Source organism: Micrasema longulum, unplaced genomic scaffold (genome assembly GCF_059751315.1).
Source record: "Micrasema longulum isolate JH-2025_06_02 unplaced genomic scaffold, ASM5975131v1 h1tg002881l, whole genome shotgun sequence".
NCBI lineage: Eukaryota > Metazoa > Arthropoda > Insecta > Trichoptera > Brachycentridae > Micrasema > Micrasema longulum.
In genome coordinates this window covers 67,494-86,170 of record NW_028280002.1, presented here as the reverse complement: position 1 = coordinate 86,170, position 18,677 = coordinate 67,494, and the positions used below count along the sequence as shown (strand labels likewise).

Sequence of the window (18,677 nt, the reverse complement as noted above, 5' to 3'; positions counted from 1 at the left end):
GTCGAGAAAGTGGGAGGGGATAAATAAAGATTTTAGACTATTTCATGAGCAAGTTTTTATTACTATTTTAGGACCATAGTATAAAATCTCGTACATTGTTACAGCGGTAGGACTGGGCGAGTCGGCGCGGCATTCTGTACAAACTTCATGCAGAATCCACTGACTCTAATATTAAACATTAATTAAACAGATCCCAAAATATTGGGGAAAGTAACACAGTCTGGTCAACGCGCAGAATATACATATATCGTTCCGTCGACTGGCCGACGAAAAAAAACATTTTTTTAATCTAATAAACAATTTATTATCGTAAATGTATCTCCGACTTCTCGTAAATATTTTACATAGAGAACGAATTAAACTCAAAAAGTATTCAACAAAAATAATTTAGATTTTAACGTCAGGTCAGTCGACTAAGTCGATCCGTTCAAAATGTCTATCCCTCTCAAAGAGGTGCGATGTGTCAGGCGCATCAGGAGGGGGGAGGCCGGGGCGAGCCCATGTATATACACCCCCGTCCTGACACGCCGTCAGCAGGCAGTCTCGCCGGAACAGCAGAGCCGTCAATCTCTCGTGCGCCACCTTCTTGCACAGCAAGGGCTCCAACAGGGGGCACTCCTCCAGACGAGGGCAGGCTGCGGTGCCGATGAGCCGCATCGGGTCACACGACGCCCGCGCTGCGCAAGCTGCCGCACTCCTCATGCGCATGGCAACTGCATTTGATATGGAATTATTTTTGCTATCTGCGGTTGAATTACCACTTTTAGATGTGAGACTAAAATTACGACGGTGCGAATTGTCCTTACGCTCCCCGAAAGAAAATCCAGCAAGTCGCTGTGTAACGGAACTCAGTGTACCGGGCTCACTTGCGGGAGGACTTCGTCCCCCCACAGAGATGTTCACTGTAGTAACACTGTTGGTCTTGTTTATTTTACCCGTAATCTTGGAATCATGACCATTGGCTCCCAAGTTTTCGCTTACAGTTTCTCCGGGTTTAAGTCCTATTTTATTATTTTTTAAACACTTGGCAGGGAGAGGTTTAGGCGGAGCTCCATTAGGGGAGGAGGGGTGGGGGTTGGAGAGAAGGGCTGACACTCGGCTCTTAGGGGGTCTCAACACGTCCTCTGTGATGTCCCAGAGACAGAGCTGCGTGTCTTGCGATACACTGCCCAACCTGTAGCAGACTCCCGGTCGATCTATTTTCCCCGATCGCAACTCTTCATCCGATCCAGTGATGTCATCAGACTCAAATATGCATGAGGTGTACGGATCAAAGGCTACAACAGATACCCAGGAACGGTGACCCTGACCACGAGCCACCACTCGACTCTCCCCAAAAGACCAGATAGTCACGAGGTCATCCTCTCCTCCGACCACAACGTATCTCCCGTCAGGGGACCAACAAACACATAAAAAACCACCGAAGTATGATCTTGCATGGCCGATAAGTTCCATGGTGTCGTAGTGGAATACTCTCAGGAAACCATCCTGAGAGGCGACAGCGAGGTGTGTACCGCACGGTGAGAAGGCGAACTCATTAATACAGCAACCATCGGACCCTACTACCCAACGGTACAGGGGGTTCCTAGTAGACTTGGTCTTGCAGGTGTGGATGGCGTAACCCTCTCCTTGCTTGAAGGGCTGGTAGTGGGGGGCGGCAGGAGCGCATCCCAGCTCCTCATTGTACACGTACAGTTGCCCAGATGCGTGCGCCGCCACAAACAGGTTACACGAGCCGGGTACCCACCGAATACACGTCACTCTAGTCTTATCAATCAGCCTCTAAAATAAATAAAACATGGTTTTGATTAGTTTTTACATAATGTTGAAATAAATACAACAATTAAGGGCAATATTTATAAATTAATTCATAGTGCAGAAGAAATGTTACAAAAATAAAATTTTCTATTAAATATCTAATCATAATAAAAACTTTTTATCCAAATTTATGGAAATATCAAATGAACTCTCCCAATCAAGTGATAAATGCAACGACATTAACCAAATTAAAAAATATAACAGTCTTATTAGATATTCGAAATATATAATATTCAAAAGAATATATGTACATATATTATATAGATACAACCGTAAAAGAAAATAAGATTCATACTAAAAATTCAGTTATTTATCATTGAAAATTATTGTGCATTAAAGTTTTTTATTTTTAACCATTGTACACATTTTTAATTCACAATAAATATTTCAGTTTAGAAAATTAAACAAATTTATTTTAAAATTAAGTTCAGATAGTGACATTGTTATTTATCTTATAATTTTTTAATTTGTATGCTTCCACTTTCATTATTTTATCGCAACTCAACACCGGGCTGTTGGTTTCATGGGTACAAGTTACTATTTTATTATTAATATACTATTATGAAGAAATAAATACAGTCGATATTGGATATTACGAGGCAGACGGGACCGATTGAATTTGCTCATTATAAGGAATACTCATTATAACCAGAGAAAGGTTTTTTAAATCCAATCGCCATTGCATATTGTCACTATTGAAAATATAATAAATGCTTCAAACATACCAATTTCTAAATTTCAAATGTAGATAAATAAACATTTGTATTTGTTCACAATGTGATAAGGATATAGAAAACACTTTAACATATTTCGCGTCGTGTCCTATTTTACAAATAATTGCCACTTTTTTAAAAATTGAAACACTTCCGCTTGTTAGTAGTCATGTTTACAATTCAAGGGTTAGATTTTAACTTATTTGACATCACCCACTTGTAATGTTCATTATGCATTGACCCTATGGTAACATTGAAAAAAAAACATTGTAAAAACCCCTGAAACAAGGATGTCATTCATAAACTACAAAAGAAATTGTAATTAGGTGCCGAGCCAGTGCTTACTAAGTTCACAAAGCTTGGATTTTTATAAGCAATTTCAACCATATGTGTGACACTTTTTCAATGTTGTCGGCGAAAACACCAATCAGGTACTTAGACACATAGTATCATAAATGAAACCGATCCTAACGCCCAGTGGCATCGATAATAAATTAATCCCCCATTTGGATTAATATTACTTAGGTTCTTATTTCAAAAAAGACGTTTCTCTCACCCGCATAAATAAAGGTTTCAGCTCTTAAACTTTACAAACATCAACAGATGAAAGAATTATAGATAGATGAAAAGGAATATAGATGTTCAAATATGGGCAGAATGGTGAATGTTACAGTGTGTAAAGTGGCCACTTAAACCAGCCATTGACAGGTCATAAGCCCTGTAGATGCTTAGACTTCTATATTACCTTCTCTTAAATGTTCTTCATCTCTGTTGTAATATGTTAATATAAACAGCTCCCCAGGGAGTTGAATCTAGTCAAGTTTGACTAGATTATAAATGTCTAAATTTTTTGCAACAGAGGGAAAACCTTTTTTGATAAGGGAATATGGAAGTCTAGGCATTTACAGGGCTTGTGGCCTGTTGGCTGGTTTAAGTGGCCACTTTACACACTGTAACATTCACCATTCTGCCTATGTTTAAACATCCACATTTCCTCAACTTTTCCATCTGTTGGCTTTTGTGAAGTAAAAGGACTGAAACCTTTATTATGTGGGTGAGATTCATCCAGCTGAACCAATTCACCTACTAGGTATGTTTTCAAATTATAAAAATAACTGATTTTCATAGCCAATAATACGCCATCAGCGTATAGTCGCCCATACGATAAAAAACCATTATATGATTATCAATCACAAAGTTAGCCACAGTTTAAAACAATACACGGGGCTGTAGATACTCAGGTTGAGTTACATGTTTGCTGTTAAATTAAAAACCAATTTAAAAGTTTGGAACGCTACTGTTCTATGCCATAGAGTGAAAGGACTAATCTATAAGCGGTCTGAGGTAAGAAGTATGTTATTTATATTCTAGAGTCTTTACAATGTTTTAAAGTATATAATTATAATCTTCAAAGCATGGTAGACCAAATAAAGCTGTATGGAATGAAGGGAGTACTTATTGACTCAACGACCTATATGGGGCAGGGGGTGAACACTAAGTTTCCGTTGAGCCATCCTATATTTCTCTAAAACATCCTACACGTGGAAGCTATAAATGCGCCAGTAATGTAACTATTGAAGTCAAAGTTATAAACCCTTTCAGAATTTTGAAAGCAAAAAACAGATTATTAGGAGTTTTTTATCAGTCATAATAATTTATAAGAAAGCTAAAAGTTACATATTCCATTCCACTGCATTGAAATATCAAAAGAAGTATTCAAGTAAGTTACAAAACCTTCTTCGATTGCATGTTTTTTTACAATAAGTGTCTACATATCGTCCCCTTAGTAACACAAAAACAAATCTCGACTTTTATCATTTTTGAGTTAAGTATATACAACCTTCCTCAAAATAACAGGTTCTATTTAGTCACAAAGACACGTATTTCGATGACACTTTATTTGAAGCTTTGAAAGGTTGTATTCTCATTTTTGTATCGTGTCGTGCGGTTATTATCTGTTTTCTAATATAATATTGCAAATAGAAAATAGTTTTTTTGAGTTGCTCCTGAGTAGAAAAATCACCCAGAGCAGGTTTTGTACATGTAACTCATTCTGTGAACAAAAAATCAAGCGGCTTAACCACAACAACCCACACTCGATAAATAAAACTTTAAAAATTATTTACTTAAAGATTTGATCAAGTTTTTCAACAAGCTTCTATTAATGTTTTTAGTACTTTTGTTTAAAAGATTATTTATGAGTAAATTAATCTAACTTTCAGAAATACATTACTGATAATATAAAAAGTAGCTATGAAAGTAAGAAAATGAGAGTTTTTATCTGATGTTTTAAAATTATTGTGCATATATACCATAAATGCATCCAACATAAATTACTCTCGAAATAATAATTATGATTTGATGACAAGTGATGATAGTTCAGTGGCCATGACCCAACTAGTTAGATACTCTACAGAGAGAATAGTGGGAGAGTTGACCTCAGGTTCAATAAGTGCAATTAAGTGAATGATGACTTACTTCCTCGTTGTACAGTTTACTAATCTCTTTCTTAATTGGATCTAATATTTGTATCTGTCCTGTAGAAAATCCTATTAATAATGAGACACTATCATGTGTCGGAGTCACCGAATTAAAATCATGACATGTTGGATTAGTGCCTTTATATATTTTCTTATCAACTGGATTTTTTAAGTCAGCAGCCTGCAAAGAAAAATAATTATTGAACAAATTGATAATTTTCCCATCATTTATATCTTTGAAAACATAGATACATCATCACTATTTCATTTAAATAAAGAACTGTATAAAGGGGTTAGTATCAGTATTCTTTTAAACATTTCAAATTGTTCGAATATCTATGTTTTTTTGCACCACAACAGGCCACCATTACATTGGTGTTTTACAGAATAGAACATCCAAGCTTGTTCTCGCTGGGAATCAAACCTGGAGGTTTACGTGCATGAGTCAAGTGTTTTAGCCAGTGCCACGGAGGCCCCTAAATATATGTCAATATAAAAATAGATTGTCATAAATTTTCAATTCGTACTGATGATTTTATGTACAGTTTACAGTTGTTTATTAGGAAATTAAATGGAAAATTCCATATCAACATTATTTATTGTTTGTTTGAAAATTCCATTTCATCTCGTACATTATATTACGGATGCATGGTAATATTATGTGCATTGGTAGAATGGATTCTATTGGACGAATACGAATATTAAAAGTGTAGAAGGTTCAAAGACATGTTGTAATTTACATTGTTTCAGAAGGTAGTATCAGATATTAAAACATAATGTCTCAGTGTTAGATTGAACTCGTATTACACTGAGCCATTGAATCAAAGGTTTTATTTACCAAATTTCGCTCTTCTGATACAAACTTAGCTAGTGAAAATTCAATAATTAAAATTACCATCCTTTTTTTAAAACGACTTCCTTTTATTTAATTTAAATAAAAGTAAAAGTACGTATTTTTACTGGCAACACAACGGAATCTGCCATTGAAGAATTTGCAATTTGGCAATAATAAGCACACCAGTGTGGAATAATCGGTGTGCGTGCGTGAGACGAATGGAGAGGAAGCGAGATATGTATGCAAAAACAGAGTAAAGTGGCATACTATCCCCTCTGCCTACCCCTACGGAGAAATAGCGTGGTGGTTTGTTTGTTTAGGTGCGAATTTTACTACACAAAAAATTAATAAAAATGTATTATCTTTTTGCATACTTAAGAATGTTGTATTTTTAAAAAATATATACTATCAACAAAAATAATATAAAAACATGGACACCGGTTTATAGATGACAAATAACAAAAAATAAAATGGGGCACAAGAAAAAGGGGCAGAAAAGCAAAAAATAATTATTAGTTTTAGGTAAGTCAAATGACATGGTCCAATTCATTCATGTTGACGTGTAATACAATAAATATAAAAACTTTTATTGCAACGAACAGCAAACCCATGTCATCAAAACACGGTGATTTCAACTATAATATGAATCTATGTAATAATTTTATGGGCAACCTATAAAAGTATACCTGTGGATATATTAGTCTCGAAGAAACGTTACAGTTTGTTTAAATAGTAGTGAAATAACATTTAACTTAAATATATCACAAAAACTTCCTTTGCAGTCGTTCAGGATCGAGGGTTCTTAACTGGAATCGACAAAAGTTGAAATATTTTAGGCTTACTTGCGAAGCTCCCGAATCTCAATAATGTGTAATTTTGAATGTAGGTTCTACTGATCTTCATGTTCTATACGTTAAACAGATTTCTATAGGGTCGACATAAAGCAGATGACAACAAAAACGCAGATCACATACCTTTTTTACTCCTTTATAAACATAAACATAGAGCTCTTTGCCGTAATTAAAACAGATCCTATCATCACTGATAGTGGTATCGGCGCTGGGAGAACTAGGCGGGAGGGTGACCAAGGACACGCGGACCTGTGAGGAGCCTTGTGTATTAGTGTAGCCGACTCTGTTGGGGCGAGAGTATTCGGACAGCGTCATCAGCCTATAGGTTCCTTCCCTTGTTACAAATTGGGTCTTTAAATCATCTTTCCCGCCTGTGTCTGCTTGCACAGCCATTTTCTCTTACGAAATATTTCTTTCCTGTTGAAATTCATGGGAATACACACGCTTCACAAACGCATTTAAAAACAGATACACTTTTTCGAAAAAAAATAAAACGTATAAACGTTAATAAAAGTTGAAAATGATAAAAGTATCTTTACACAAAATCATTTCAGATGAACTTGTTAAAATCAAATGTTAAAACGAGAGAATTGGCTAAAAACTGAAATATAGACCGCCCTATCATCTGTAATTTTTGACAATCTAGCAAGCATCTTGTCGTATTTCATTTGTCAAGAATCGGCAGAATCGCTCTTCAATGCATAGACAATAAAATATTTTTGTGACCTATCGTCAACATTAGGCAACGTTCATTTAATACACTATGATCAAAATGTTACAGTGACGTTTCTAATAAATAAGGGGAGCGAAGTTTATTTTTTATTTTTATAGCAAATACAAAATTCGCATTACTCATTCTGGATGCCTTTGTCGTTTTTAAGGTCTTCTGACTCTTTTCAAAATATAAAAACTTTTAAAATGTTCTGAAATATTTAAATTCTTATTTAAAAAAAAGCTTATTCTGATTAAAAACTGGATTTAGATTATGGTGGAGTAGGATTTTGATATGCCAATCGTTGGAAGTTCATGTCTATACACCCATATAATAGCAGTACCCCCAAAAATAAATTCAAAATATTAAATTATTGATATTCGAATAATAAAATATAAAAAATATTTTACATACTTCTTCGGTTTCAATAATATTAATATCAACGCTGTCAAGAATATTCCGACTGTATCATTGATTTATTAATACACTATTTCAAAGAAAAGATAATGTTATTTACATCAAAATAATGCATGCATGCTTTCGCACCTTTTTGTATTTATTAATATTCGAGTTGAATATATCTAACGCTTCAGCTCCAATAAGTTTTTTCAATAATTTTTTATCACATTTGTGTTAGTCTTTTACTTCACAAAAGTCAGCATATGGAAGAGTTGAGGAAATACCGATTTTAAACCATGCAGAATGGAGAATGTTACACAGTGTTTAAAGTGTCCACATAAACCAGTCAACGACAGGTCATAAACCTAGACTTCTAAATTTTTTTCTGCACTGTTGCAATAAATTAATTTAAAAAAATAGATTTTCCTGGCTTTCTAGATAACATAATCACCTCAAAAAGCACATAGTAGAACCTTTTTGGGAAAAATTATAATAATTTATGTATATATGTGTCCAGGCGGATGAAGAATACAGTTTTGGGTGCAGTAGAACCAGGACCCTGGATGAGTGTTTTCGAGTTGATGGCTGCTCTCAGGTAAAAATCCTGAGTAAGGAAATCGAGTGGAGGTAAGTCTGCCTCGTAATGTGTTGGTTGGCGCGTCCACCTACTATGCTTGACATCCTAGGTTCAATTCCTGCCAGGGTGGATGTGAAATATTCTTTTTAAAGGTGGATGCAGTGTTTCATTATAACTGGACTGGCACCTGATGAGACTGGTCACCTTCTTACCTTAAATGTAACAAAAATGATCAAGATACGCTGGAATGGAGCATCAATGCAATGCCACTGCGTGCGGACAGGGAAACAATGATAATGAAAACTTGTTATTCAATGTATTAAAATCATCTTTTCTTTATCCTGTGGTGCACAGAGCACTGAATTAGCACTCCAATTTCATCGTATCTAAATCAATAATAATAAAAACAAAGTTACACCAAGAAATGTCAGTAGAAAAACTCAATCTAGATCATTTTCATTACAAATAAGATAATGTGATCAGTCTTACGTTTCAGGTGCCAGTACAGGAACATTGAAATATTACAGAGTATAACCACCTGTAAAAAAAACATTTTTCAAGTCCACCCTGCCAGGAATCGAACCCAGGACCTCAAGAATGGTAGGCGTACGCGCCAACCACGACACACCGTAATAATAAGTCCACTTAACCAGTTTTACTGCCTATTTTCACATACCTACCTAGTAGGCAGACACATATGAAGAGTCCAGGGAAAGAACGATCATTCACCCCAAAACACATTTTGAGTTAATAATCTAATTCATTAAATGCTAAGCCTAAATCAGAAAAAGGCTAATTACATACCAAATTCCGAAAAATGAGCTTTTATTTTTTCCACATAAAAGTTTTAGTGATTGAAGTCTACACCGTAATAGTGAAAAACGATCAGAGCCCTAAGGCTTTGATTGTTCTTAAGTTTTTGAACGAACATCTGGATGTTCTACCAGTGGGATACTCTTTTGAGTAGTCTATATAGAAAACAATGTCCATTTGCCACAAAACCCATCCAAAATATGCATTTAGAAAAATGGAAACTGCCATACATTTAATGCCTGACAGTCATTTAATGGGCCATGGGAGAGTTGGGTGATTATTGATACAAAATGAAGAATTCAGGAAGCCAATAAACCTAAGATATCTTACAGCAAGCTTATACCAGAATAAAGGGCTTTGTACACTTATTTACAACATTTAAAACAATTTCCTTCAAGAAATGTTCAGGATTATTGTAATAATGTCCCACAATCAAATTAAATGAAGAGGATCATTTTCGGTAAGACTTTCATCATTAATATAATTTATGTTTCAAGAAAATCTTAAAGGTGATCATTTACACGTGTTTTTTTTTATTTCATAACATAATGTTGCAAATATATCAGCAGTGATTTTATGTCAGGCAGCATTTGCGTGTACAGCTTTTATAAACCATTTATAGTTTTTCAAGTTAAAAATGAGTTTTTCGGCTAATTTACCCCAGGTGACTTTGATCATTCTTTCCCTGGACTTTTCATATATTTATGTTTATTATTGTGTAGAGAAAATCGCCACCAGATGAGAATGTCTCCCCTCACATAGTGACCGCAGTGTAAAAAAGATGTCTAGTGTAGGCATTCTTATCTGGCGACGACTCTATTTTCTGCATAAGGCTAGAACATAGTCCGCCTCGTTGTGTAATGGTTGGCGCATTCGCCTTCCATTCTTGAGGTCCTGGGTTCGATTCCCGGCAGGGTGGATGTAAAATATTGATTTTAAAAGTTGTTTAAACTATAAAGATTCTCTGTTCCTGGACTGGCACCGGAAGCGTAAGACTGATCACCTTACCTTCATGTAACAGATATCGAAATACAATGCATTTTGTTTACAAATGCAGTGCCCTATGCACCACAGGGTGCAGAAAGGAGAATGATGATGACTAAAAATGACCTAATAGAAATTAATTCAGATAATGTACTTTTAATCATTGTATTTTGATGACCCAGTTCCATAGAGGGATAACTAAAAAATTTGAAGTTTTGAGTACTATTCATTACCCCTTTTCAACTCTACAAAAGTACACTCTTAAAAACTATTGGTTTTCTCTCATTAAGACAGGTCATCAGTCGGCGTGCATTACAGCCAATCAACAATTTGGACAAAAATCAATCAATCAACAACATTTTCATATTGGGGGACTTATAATCATATGATACGCGTTGGTAGTAGGAGGCGAGCTTCCTGAAGAAAAACAGTACCGCTGATTGGAGTAAATAATGTGTTAGATTTGATTTTAAAAACAGTTTTTACCGTCTCCTGTAAAAAGTTGATTTAGTAGATTAACAGTAATACACGCCGACCGACTTTTCGGTCTTGATGTTTTCATGTGGAAATAAATAAACTTAACAATCTCTCAGCTCCATTAAAATGTTGTGATAATTACAGTTTTAATCCTGAAACTAGTAACCATTGTGCATAAATTTCACATAAACATAAATAACCTTCGCTTAAGGTGATATAAATAATTATTTGTTACAATCAATTTAGAGATGTCAAAATTTTGGTCAGTCATTACTCAAAACTGGCAATTTCTAGTTATCTCTGTATGAAACTGCGCCACCGAATTGTTCTTTTTAGAAAATCATTGTTAATAATTTAATTGTTTTTCTGATCTAACGTAACTTTATCACAAAAGACTAAGTTTTTAAAAACTATGCAATTATAAATATATGTGTTATAACGAATTCAAAGCAAAAAGTTTGAATAAATTATTTTTGGTGTGGGAAATGGTATACACCTAAGAAAAGTGACAAGAATTTAAAATCCCTTTTCAACTACTTAAACAAAACTGTCACAAAATAATCCGCAAGATTGTTTGTTGCTGCCGCACTAACATTACCGCATTAATTTATAAAATGCTGTACGGCAGATGACTCCCTCTTCTGCACAAAATGGTGCTTCCTTGGTACACAAACCGCAGTATGTAAATCTCATTCATTTATGACATTTAAAGCAAACAAGTCTTATGCTTCAATACAAGTCAAAGGACTAAAATATAGTAGTGATAAAACACCTGATTTAACTTAACTGAAAACGTATGAATAAAATAAATTATTTATACATGGAATTATTTATACATGGAAAAAAAAAAAACAAATGGAATACATAACAGGTTTTGTAAAATATCACGAACTTTCTAATAATTGATTTATTATCTTCTTAAAATCCCTGTTCAGCTCTTTAAAATTTTCTTAAAAATGGCGCAATTTTTTTTTTGTAGCAAGGATTTCCGCTACTTTTATAGCCAAAATTTTATCAGCAGTCAGACGTTTCACTTCAACAATCAATATTTAACAGATGTGGTTTAAACTCAGTCATCTTCATCATGATGAACTTTCAAATGAGTTTTTAATGTGGTTTTTTGTGTAAATATTTGCTCACATATATTACACGAATAATCATTTCCTTTATTGTGCGATTCCATGTGTCTGGACAAGGAATATCTTGTATAGAAACATTTTAAACAATATTCACAAGGAAAATTCCTTTCTCCCCTGTGCCTCTTCATGTGAAGTTTTAAGGAGGCGCCTAGAAAGAAAGCCATTCCGCATTCTGAACAAACTTTATTCCGCTCCTGGAGGTGGTCTCTGCGTATGTGAGCGGAACGATGATGCGCCAAACTGAAGTGTTTAGGACAGAATTTACACTGATATCTTCTTCTCTTAATACCGTGCGCTACAAACATGTGTTGCATTCTGGAACTATGAGAAGTATACCTTTCAGAGCACAAGCGACAACTGTAAGATTCCTTCACTCCGGTGTGTCGTATCATGTGTTTTTTATAACTGGCGGCTTTAAGCGAAACATTGCATATTTCACAGGTTATCTTCTTATCTGCATGGGAAGCCAAGTGCAGTTTCAATCTTGCTGAATACAAAAATGCTTTCCCACAAGTGTGGCACACGTAATTAGGAAAATGGGTGACCATATGGGAAAGGAGTTCACGATGCGTAGGATATTCTTCTTTGCAAACATCACAAACAACGCAACTTTTGTCAAGTAGACATTTAGGCATTTTCTTTATAGCTGGTTTCGTTTCCTTCACATCACATTCAAGTTTAGCAGTTATACCGGGTTCGGTTTTTGCTTTAATAACAGTGAGGTTCGACATGTCTTTCACTTCGCGTTTATTAAAATTTTTAAGAATTTCCACTGATTTTACACGTGAACTTTTATCAAGTGACTCTTTGGAATGTTTATCTTCTAATTCATTTTTAGACTTTGCATTCCTAGATTTAATAATATTTTTGGGGGTCGGATTTGGTTTTGACGGAACAATTTTAATGGATTTAATAATTGAATTGGGAATTTTCGAAGATATTCCATTATTTTCAAGTTTGATTTTATGGTTGTTTATTGGTTTAACGTTATTCATAAAATTTGTTATTTTTGATTTTAAGTGTTTACTTTTACTATTCTTGGCTTCTTTTTTGGTATACTTATATGATGCAGTGGCTTTTGAACTTTTAGTTATATTATCATTGTGGTTTCCATCCGATTCTAGATATTCTGCATCCCACGAAATATCTAAAGGATCATATGGTTCACTCTTTGCGAGGGGATCTGTAAACAAAAAGGATCATTACGATAAATAATAAAATAAATATTTTTACAAATTTAATTTATTAAAATAACAACTAGATTTTCGACTACAGCTGAAAATTCCAATGTCACATTAAAGTATTGTTTTCAAAGAAAATTAGTAGGTAGATTTGTATGATATACCTATATTATTTATAACATACCTTCTAATGTAGACATGTTATAAATAGTTTTCTTCAATTTCAACTGCACTTCTTCTATTTCTTTCCGAAAGGAATAACATATCTTCAATTTAGAAATGCATTTTTCACAAATCAAATAAAGAACATCATTTTCCTCATCTTGAATCAGCTGTAAAAAATAAATTCATATCAGTCCACACTAAAATAAACATATGGAAATGGTGTAAACTTTTTTTTTTTAAATAAAATAAATATGTGATAAATCATTTTCGTGTAAAGCGGGATTTCTGGAAGGAGCATTCGTGGTGCGGATATGAGAACTTGCTAAATCATTAGGTATGAGAATTATTAAGAAAAGAATGGAATATAGAAGCTCCTCCTTTTGCAAAACAAAAGTCTTTGGTCTTTTAGAGACACACAATTTTGAGAGATTTACTAAAATATTCAATATAATTTGAATCCGTTTTTTGTGATTATTCCTATGCCATAATTCGCATAAAAAAAAACAATATTTTGACATTTAATTTCAAGCATTGTGTAAAATCGTTTTTGAAACATTAGAAATACCGCGTAAAAAGTACCAGAACGCTGTTCCACCGCACTAAATGGCAAAAAGCCCGGATAAATCTACTTTAACTGGTAAAATAGTGGTGACATGAATTATCCCATTTATTAGGAAAGAGAAACACAACAGCTGCTGCGTAATACTATTATAAGATACTGAAATAATTAACTAACCCATTATTTAAAATGAAATATACGTAAATATATTTGAGAAACGCCGTTTTTCATATATTTAGATTAAACTAAACTAGATTAGATTGATAACTTACCTCAATTGAAAAGCAGAGTTTTATCATTTCAGCGTACGTTTCGTTGGGAACATAAGATTGCAGTAAGCTCTTTAAATCGTTTTCCGATAAACAGCACTGGCAAAATCCCTCTAATTTTTCATTTTGGGACTGGGAGACTGATTTTTTAACTTTAATAATGTGTCGCGTAATGCGAACGGCGGACCGCTTCATTTTTTCAGTCATATATCATTCACGTCCAATCAAGTATTTACGCTGTTTTATTAACGATTTTCAAATTAAAAAGTTTACAGTCAAATTAAAATGCATAATATTTATTATCAATGAACGTAAACTCCAGCAGATGAAACGCCAAATTAAACAATACCATAGACAAAGGATTTAATCAGAGTAACCACAGACTACAGATATCTTAAATCAGAGATATTACAGAACGATCGAGATTATCACGGGGGGGGGTAAAATAATACGTAAAAAAATTAATGTTTTTATGGGGTTGTTTGGGTATTGATATAGAGTGGTGGCGAGTGAAAATTTAAGATGGGATTTGATCATCTCGGAGGCTGTGAAAAATCAAGTTCCGCGTTCGCACGTATGAATAGACAGAAGCTGTCCGTCTCTCCGCTAACTGAGAGAAAGCGGGAACATCCGCCGAACGGAAACTTGAGATGAATTTGGAAGATCGCGTCTTCCTGGTGCCTCATCGGATATGTAGAATAATAAGTTCCTTCGCCATGTGTTCCCATTTTTATTCCCCATCATAATAATATAATCCTAATTAAAACTAAATGAATTTAAAGCCCAAAAGAAAATAAAGAAAATTTAAATCTAATCTGAAAACGAGTAAATTGGAAGATAATTTTAAAAAGCTTGAATGTTTTATGTACCTATGTTTGTTTAACTAGAACATGGGAATAATCTGAGAACTAGTTACAAACATGAGACAAAGAAAAAAATACTTACATATCTAGGTCCTTAACTAATGCAGTTCGTAATAGTCACTCTTCACTAATATCTTAATTCCAACACAATGGTGGTTTCACTTATGTGGAGAGATGAAGGATGGTGGTCCGGATGTTGTGTTCGGACGAACACATACCCTGTACACTAACTTCACTTAAACTCCCTGATTTCGACTCCCACGCTGCATCGTCTCTGCGATCGAGGGTACGATCGCGTAGACCCGACTCACTTGCCCGACTGTCGACCGACTCTTGATCGACTGTCCTTCCCGGCAGTTTGAGGTGGTTTTATAACATCCCAAATAAGGAGCTCTCTCCTTCTCCCTCTCACTTATTACTTAAAACACATTGTCTCTTTTTAAATTATTTTTTTAATTATTTTTTTTGTTTTTTACAATAAACATAATAATAAAACAGAGTATTTAAAAAAATAAAGCATAATTACAAAGCAATGAAATACATATTAATAGAAAAATAGTAAACAAAAAATCTCACAAAGTTATGGCCTGTTCGTGGGTATGCAAAAAAATGTTCATGAATTTTTACTCCTATAGTAAATAATGGACAGTTATAATATTTTTGTGTAACATAAGAAAGAAAAAAAAAATATTCTGTAAAAGATAATATGGTATTTTTTTTCTAGTAATTAAAAAAGGAAAAAAAAATATTTAAAAAAACAAAAAAATATTCCTTATTAAAGGGCAACAAAATAAATCATAGAAAAAAAGAATTCGTATCCAGAGATAATGTAGAACTATTACAAGTTTTCGTATCTTTAGTTTGAATCCAGGATAGTGCATGTTATTTAAAAGAAGGAAAATTTTGAAAGTTTGGAATCAATGAAATATTATCAGTAAAAAAAGAATTAAACATTTTTGGGCCTATAAAATGTGCATGTCTCTGTGCAAGCCTCGTTTTACAATGTGGTATTTCTAACACATGATTCCTTCTTTGACATTATCTATTTAAATTACTTGTAAATAAATTTTGGTTCTTAAATATATATTTTAAACATTGAAAACAATATATTTGTCTTAGATCTAAAAGTTAGGCTTCTTGGAACAATTGAAAAGAGGGAAAAGTGCGATTTTTGTATTATTTTTAATATAAATTTTTGAACAGTTTCTAATGCTTTAATATGATTGTTGTAAGTTCCCCTCCATCCAATTATTCCATAGGAAAGCAATGACTGTACAAGTGCATAATATACCATTTTAATAGTATTTAGCTGGGCGCAAATACTTAGTCTTTTGAACACATAGGTTGAATATTTTAGTTTATTAACAATTACTTCAAGATGATTAGTCCATTTAAGTTGACAGTCAATGATTACTCCCAGGCACTTATTCATAAGTGCCTTGTCATATTTAAAACTTAAATATTATGTTCTGAATATTCTTTCTTATAAAACTAAATTATAATTAACTAAGATTATAATGTAAATAATATTAAATACGTTTAAAACTAATTAATTAAAAATAAATATAAACTAAACATAGAAAATTAAATCATTAAATTAATTTATATTTATGAAGATTAGAAAGGAATCATTGATTAATAATTTAGAAATGATCCGCCTCTTAGTATAGTGGTTGGCGCGTTCGCCTACAATACTTGAGGTCCTAGGTTCGATTCCTGGCAAGGTGGATATAAAATATTTATTTCTAAATTTAATTCTACGCTGCAATGTTTTTATAGTTCCTTGACTGAAACCTGAAACGTAAAACTGCCCATCTTGCCTTCATATGAATTATAAATAATCTCTGGCACGTTGCGATTGGTGCACTGGTGCAGTGCCTTACGTACCCCGGGCGTGGATTAGAAAATGATGGTGCAAAAGTTTATAAGAGGTTTAAGTTTATATGTGGCAAATTAGAATAATCAGCGCGCGTACAAATGAAGATGTATGAAATTTGAAGAAGAAAGGTTTGTATGTATTACTGAGGAATTAATTATGCGTTTTATTTTGTTATAAGCTTTTAAAATACAAATATTATTTTAATGGCCATCGGTTTGCGAATTATTATTAAAAAGGTTATGTTTTCCCCAGCGGAAAACATGGGTTGATATTTATTGTTAAAGTTATTGTTTTCAATAGGAAGGGTTTTGGAGTTCCAGGTAATTTGCTGCTCGGTCGTTTGAATTTAACCCGAGGTATCGAATTCTAATTGACATGAAAAATAGACGAAATATTTGTAAATACCTAGTAATGGCTCAGGTAAATATGGATTTATTTTAATGTATTTATTTGTAAAGGCAATAATTAAAATGAGGTTCTTTTAAGAATTGGCTAGCATGAACCAAAAGGTTATTTTTATTAAAATGCATTGTTGCTGAGAAACCCTAGATTAGAAAACAAAAGAATGTATTGGAAGGTTATATTTAAATTCGTATTGAAATATTTAAAACATCGCTGCGTTTTTTCCCAATACAACCAAAGGTTGATTTTACGGTGAATAATGAAATATCTGCTTATTTTACGGGGAAAAAAGGTTTTATTGCATGAATATTTTGGACAAGTATGTATAGCTCGTATCATGTTCATTAAATTAATTCAATAGATGAATCAGTATAATTCATTTTTGCCCTAAAAAAAAAACTAAAAACATGATCGGTTGGAAGATACATCAATATACTTATATTTTTGTCCCATAAAAACCCCCCTTAACTTTTCAACAGTTTTCATATCTTTTAAATCCAATATAAACCCTATAGACCCCTTCTTTTATCGTTTTCCATTTGAAGTTTCTACTTTACGTCCCAAGTGTTAAACTCTCATTCAGAGTTAAATGTCACCTACAGCCCCGGTGTATATTCAACTAAAAGTACAATATTTTTTAAAGTAGCGATACGAAAACATACCCATAGTTACTGAGTATGTTTATTTATACCAGTGGCTTTATTCTGTTACTAATTTGTTTCGTAAATTCATTTGTATTGTATGAGAAGGAACGAGAATGAAATAAGATTTTAATTACATTAGTGAGATGAATATATGACAAATGAACAAACTTACGAAATGAAATTGTGACAGAATAAGCCTCTGCACTCTAAGGCATTCAACGAGCATGCATAATATATAGTATAGTATATAATACTACCAAAAACTGGAGGATACCAATTTTGATTAATAAAAAAGTTTGTATTTTAATGTTTACAATCAACATTCGTTTTTGGTGGATCTCAATCAGATTCATTCCTTATAACTTCGACCTATTTATTTCTTTTCACTGGATTTTGAGGAATATTAAAATAATATTAACTCGCATTTATTATATTTTATTAATGTATTATTATCAGTGCATATTGTAAGCGCCGAAAAAATCGATTGAAAACTGATCAAAAAGTTGAATAAAATTGATAATTTCAGCATACATGTAAAAAAACTTTATGTTAATTAGTTTTACATTAAAAAATAAAGTCCGCCAAAACCTTTTCTGAATCCCTAACTAAAATTTCACAGTGTATCTGGATATAATTTGTAAAAAAATAATATAACTATCAGCCTAATAGTAGAGAAGATAATAGAAAGACAACTTAAACTCTCTTCACAAACTACTTTCTGTGTAAACCCTTACATTCTTAAATAATAAAAAAAGGCGGCCTCCGTGGTGTAGTGGTCAAGACGCTTGACTCACATACGGAAGGTTACGGCTTCGATTCCTGGTGAGAACACAAAAATTTAAATGCGAGTTTTCTCAAGCCTGGGTGTTCTGTGATGTTATTCACCACTGTAATTGGGCCTCCTGGCCTGTTGTGGT

The 18,677-nt window shown here is 33.4% G+C and overlaps 2 protein-coding genes across 2 annotated transcripts; both read right to left on the bottom strand.

The window, feature by feature from the left end:
• Nucleotides 1–40: 40 nt before the first annotated feature.
• LOC148271428 (WD repeat-containing protein 20) lies at nucleotides 41–7,373 on the bottom strand. The gene is made up of 3 exons (XM_088241413.1): nucleotides 6,821–7,373; nucleotides 5,010–5,192; nucleotides 41–1,782 (listed from the first exon to the last, which is right to left on the bottom strand). Exons 1-3 carry the CDS (start codon nucleotides 7,088–7,090, stop codon nucleotides 406–408), a joined length of 1,830 nt encoding a protein of 609 aa, XP_088097539.1. The 5' UTR covers nucleotides 7,091–7,373; the 3' UTR covers nucleotides 41–405.
• A 4,099-nt stretch (nucleotides 7,374–11,472) lies between these two features.
• LOC148271427 (uncharacterized) lies at nucleotides 11,473–14,310 on the bottom strand. The gene is made up of 3 exons (XM_088241411.1): nucleotides 13,976–14,310; nucleotides 13,164–13,311; nucleotides 11,473–12,981 (listed from the first exon to the last, which is right to left on the bottom strand). Exons 1-3 carry the CDS (start codon nucleotides 14,177–14,179, stop codon nucleotides 11,729–11,731), a joined length of 1,605 nt encoding a protein of 534 aa, XP_088097537.1. The 5' UTR covers nucleotides 14,180–14,310; the 3' UTR covers nucleotides 11,473–11,728.
• Nucleotides 14,311–18,677: the final 4,367 nt, after the last annotated feature.

Coding starts and splice junctions, on each gene's coding strand:
- LOC148271428 (XM_088241413.1), bottom strand. CDS start 7,090: ATGGCTGTGCAAGCAGACACAGGCGGGAAAGATGATTTAAAGACCCAA. Junction 5,193..6,820: donor TTTATAAAGGAGTAAAAAAG/GTATGTGATCTG, acceptor TTTTCTTTGCAG/GCTGCTGACTTAAAAAATCC. Junction 1,783..5,009: donor GTAAACTGTACAACGAGGAA/GTAAGTCATCAT, acceptor TATTTATTTTAG/AGGCTGATTGATAAGACTAG.
- LOC148271427 (XM_088241411.1), bottom strand. CDS start 14,179: ATGACTGAAAAAATGAAGCGGTCCGCCGTTCGCATTACGCGACACATT. Junction 13,312..13,975: donor AACTCTGCTTTTCAATTGAG/GTAAGTTATCAA, acceptor TATTTTTTACAG/CTGATTCAAGATGAGGAAAA. Junction 12,982..13,163: donor TAACATGTCTACATTAGAAG/GTATGTTATAAA, acceptor TTTTGTTTACAG/ATCCCCTCGCAAAGAGTGAA.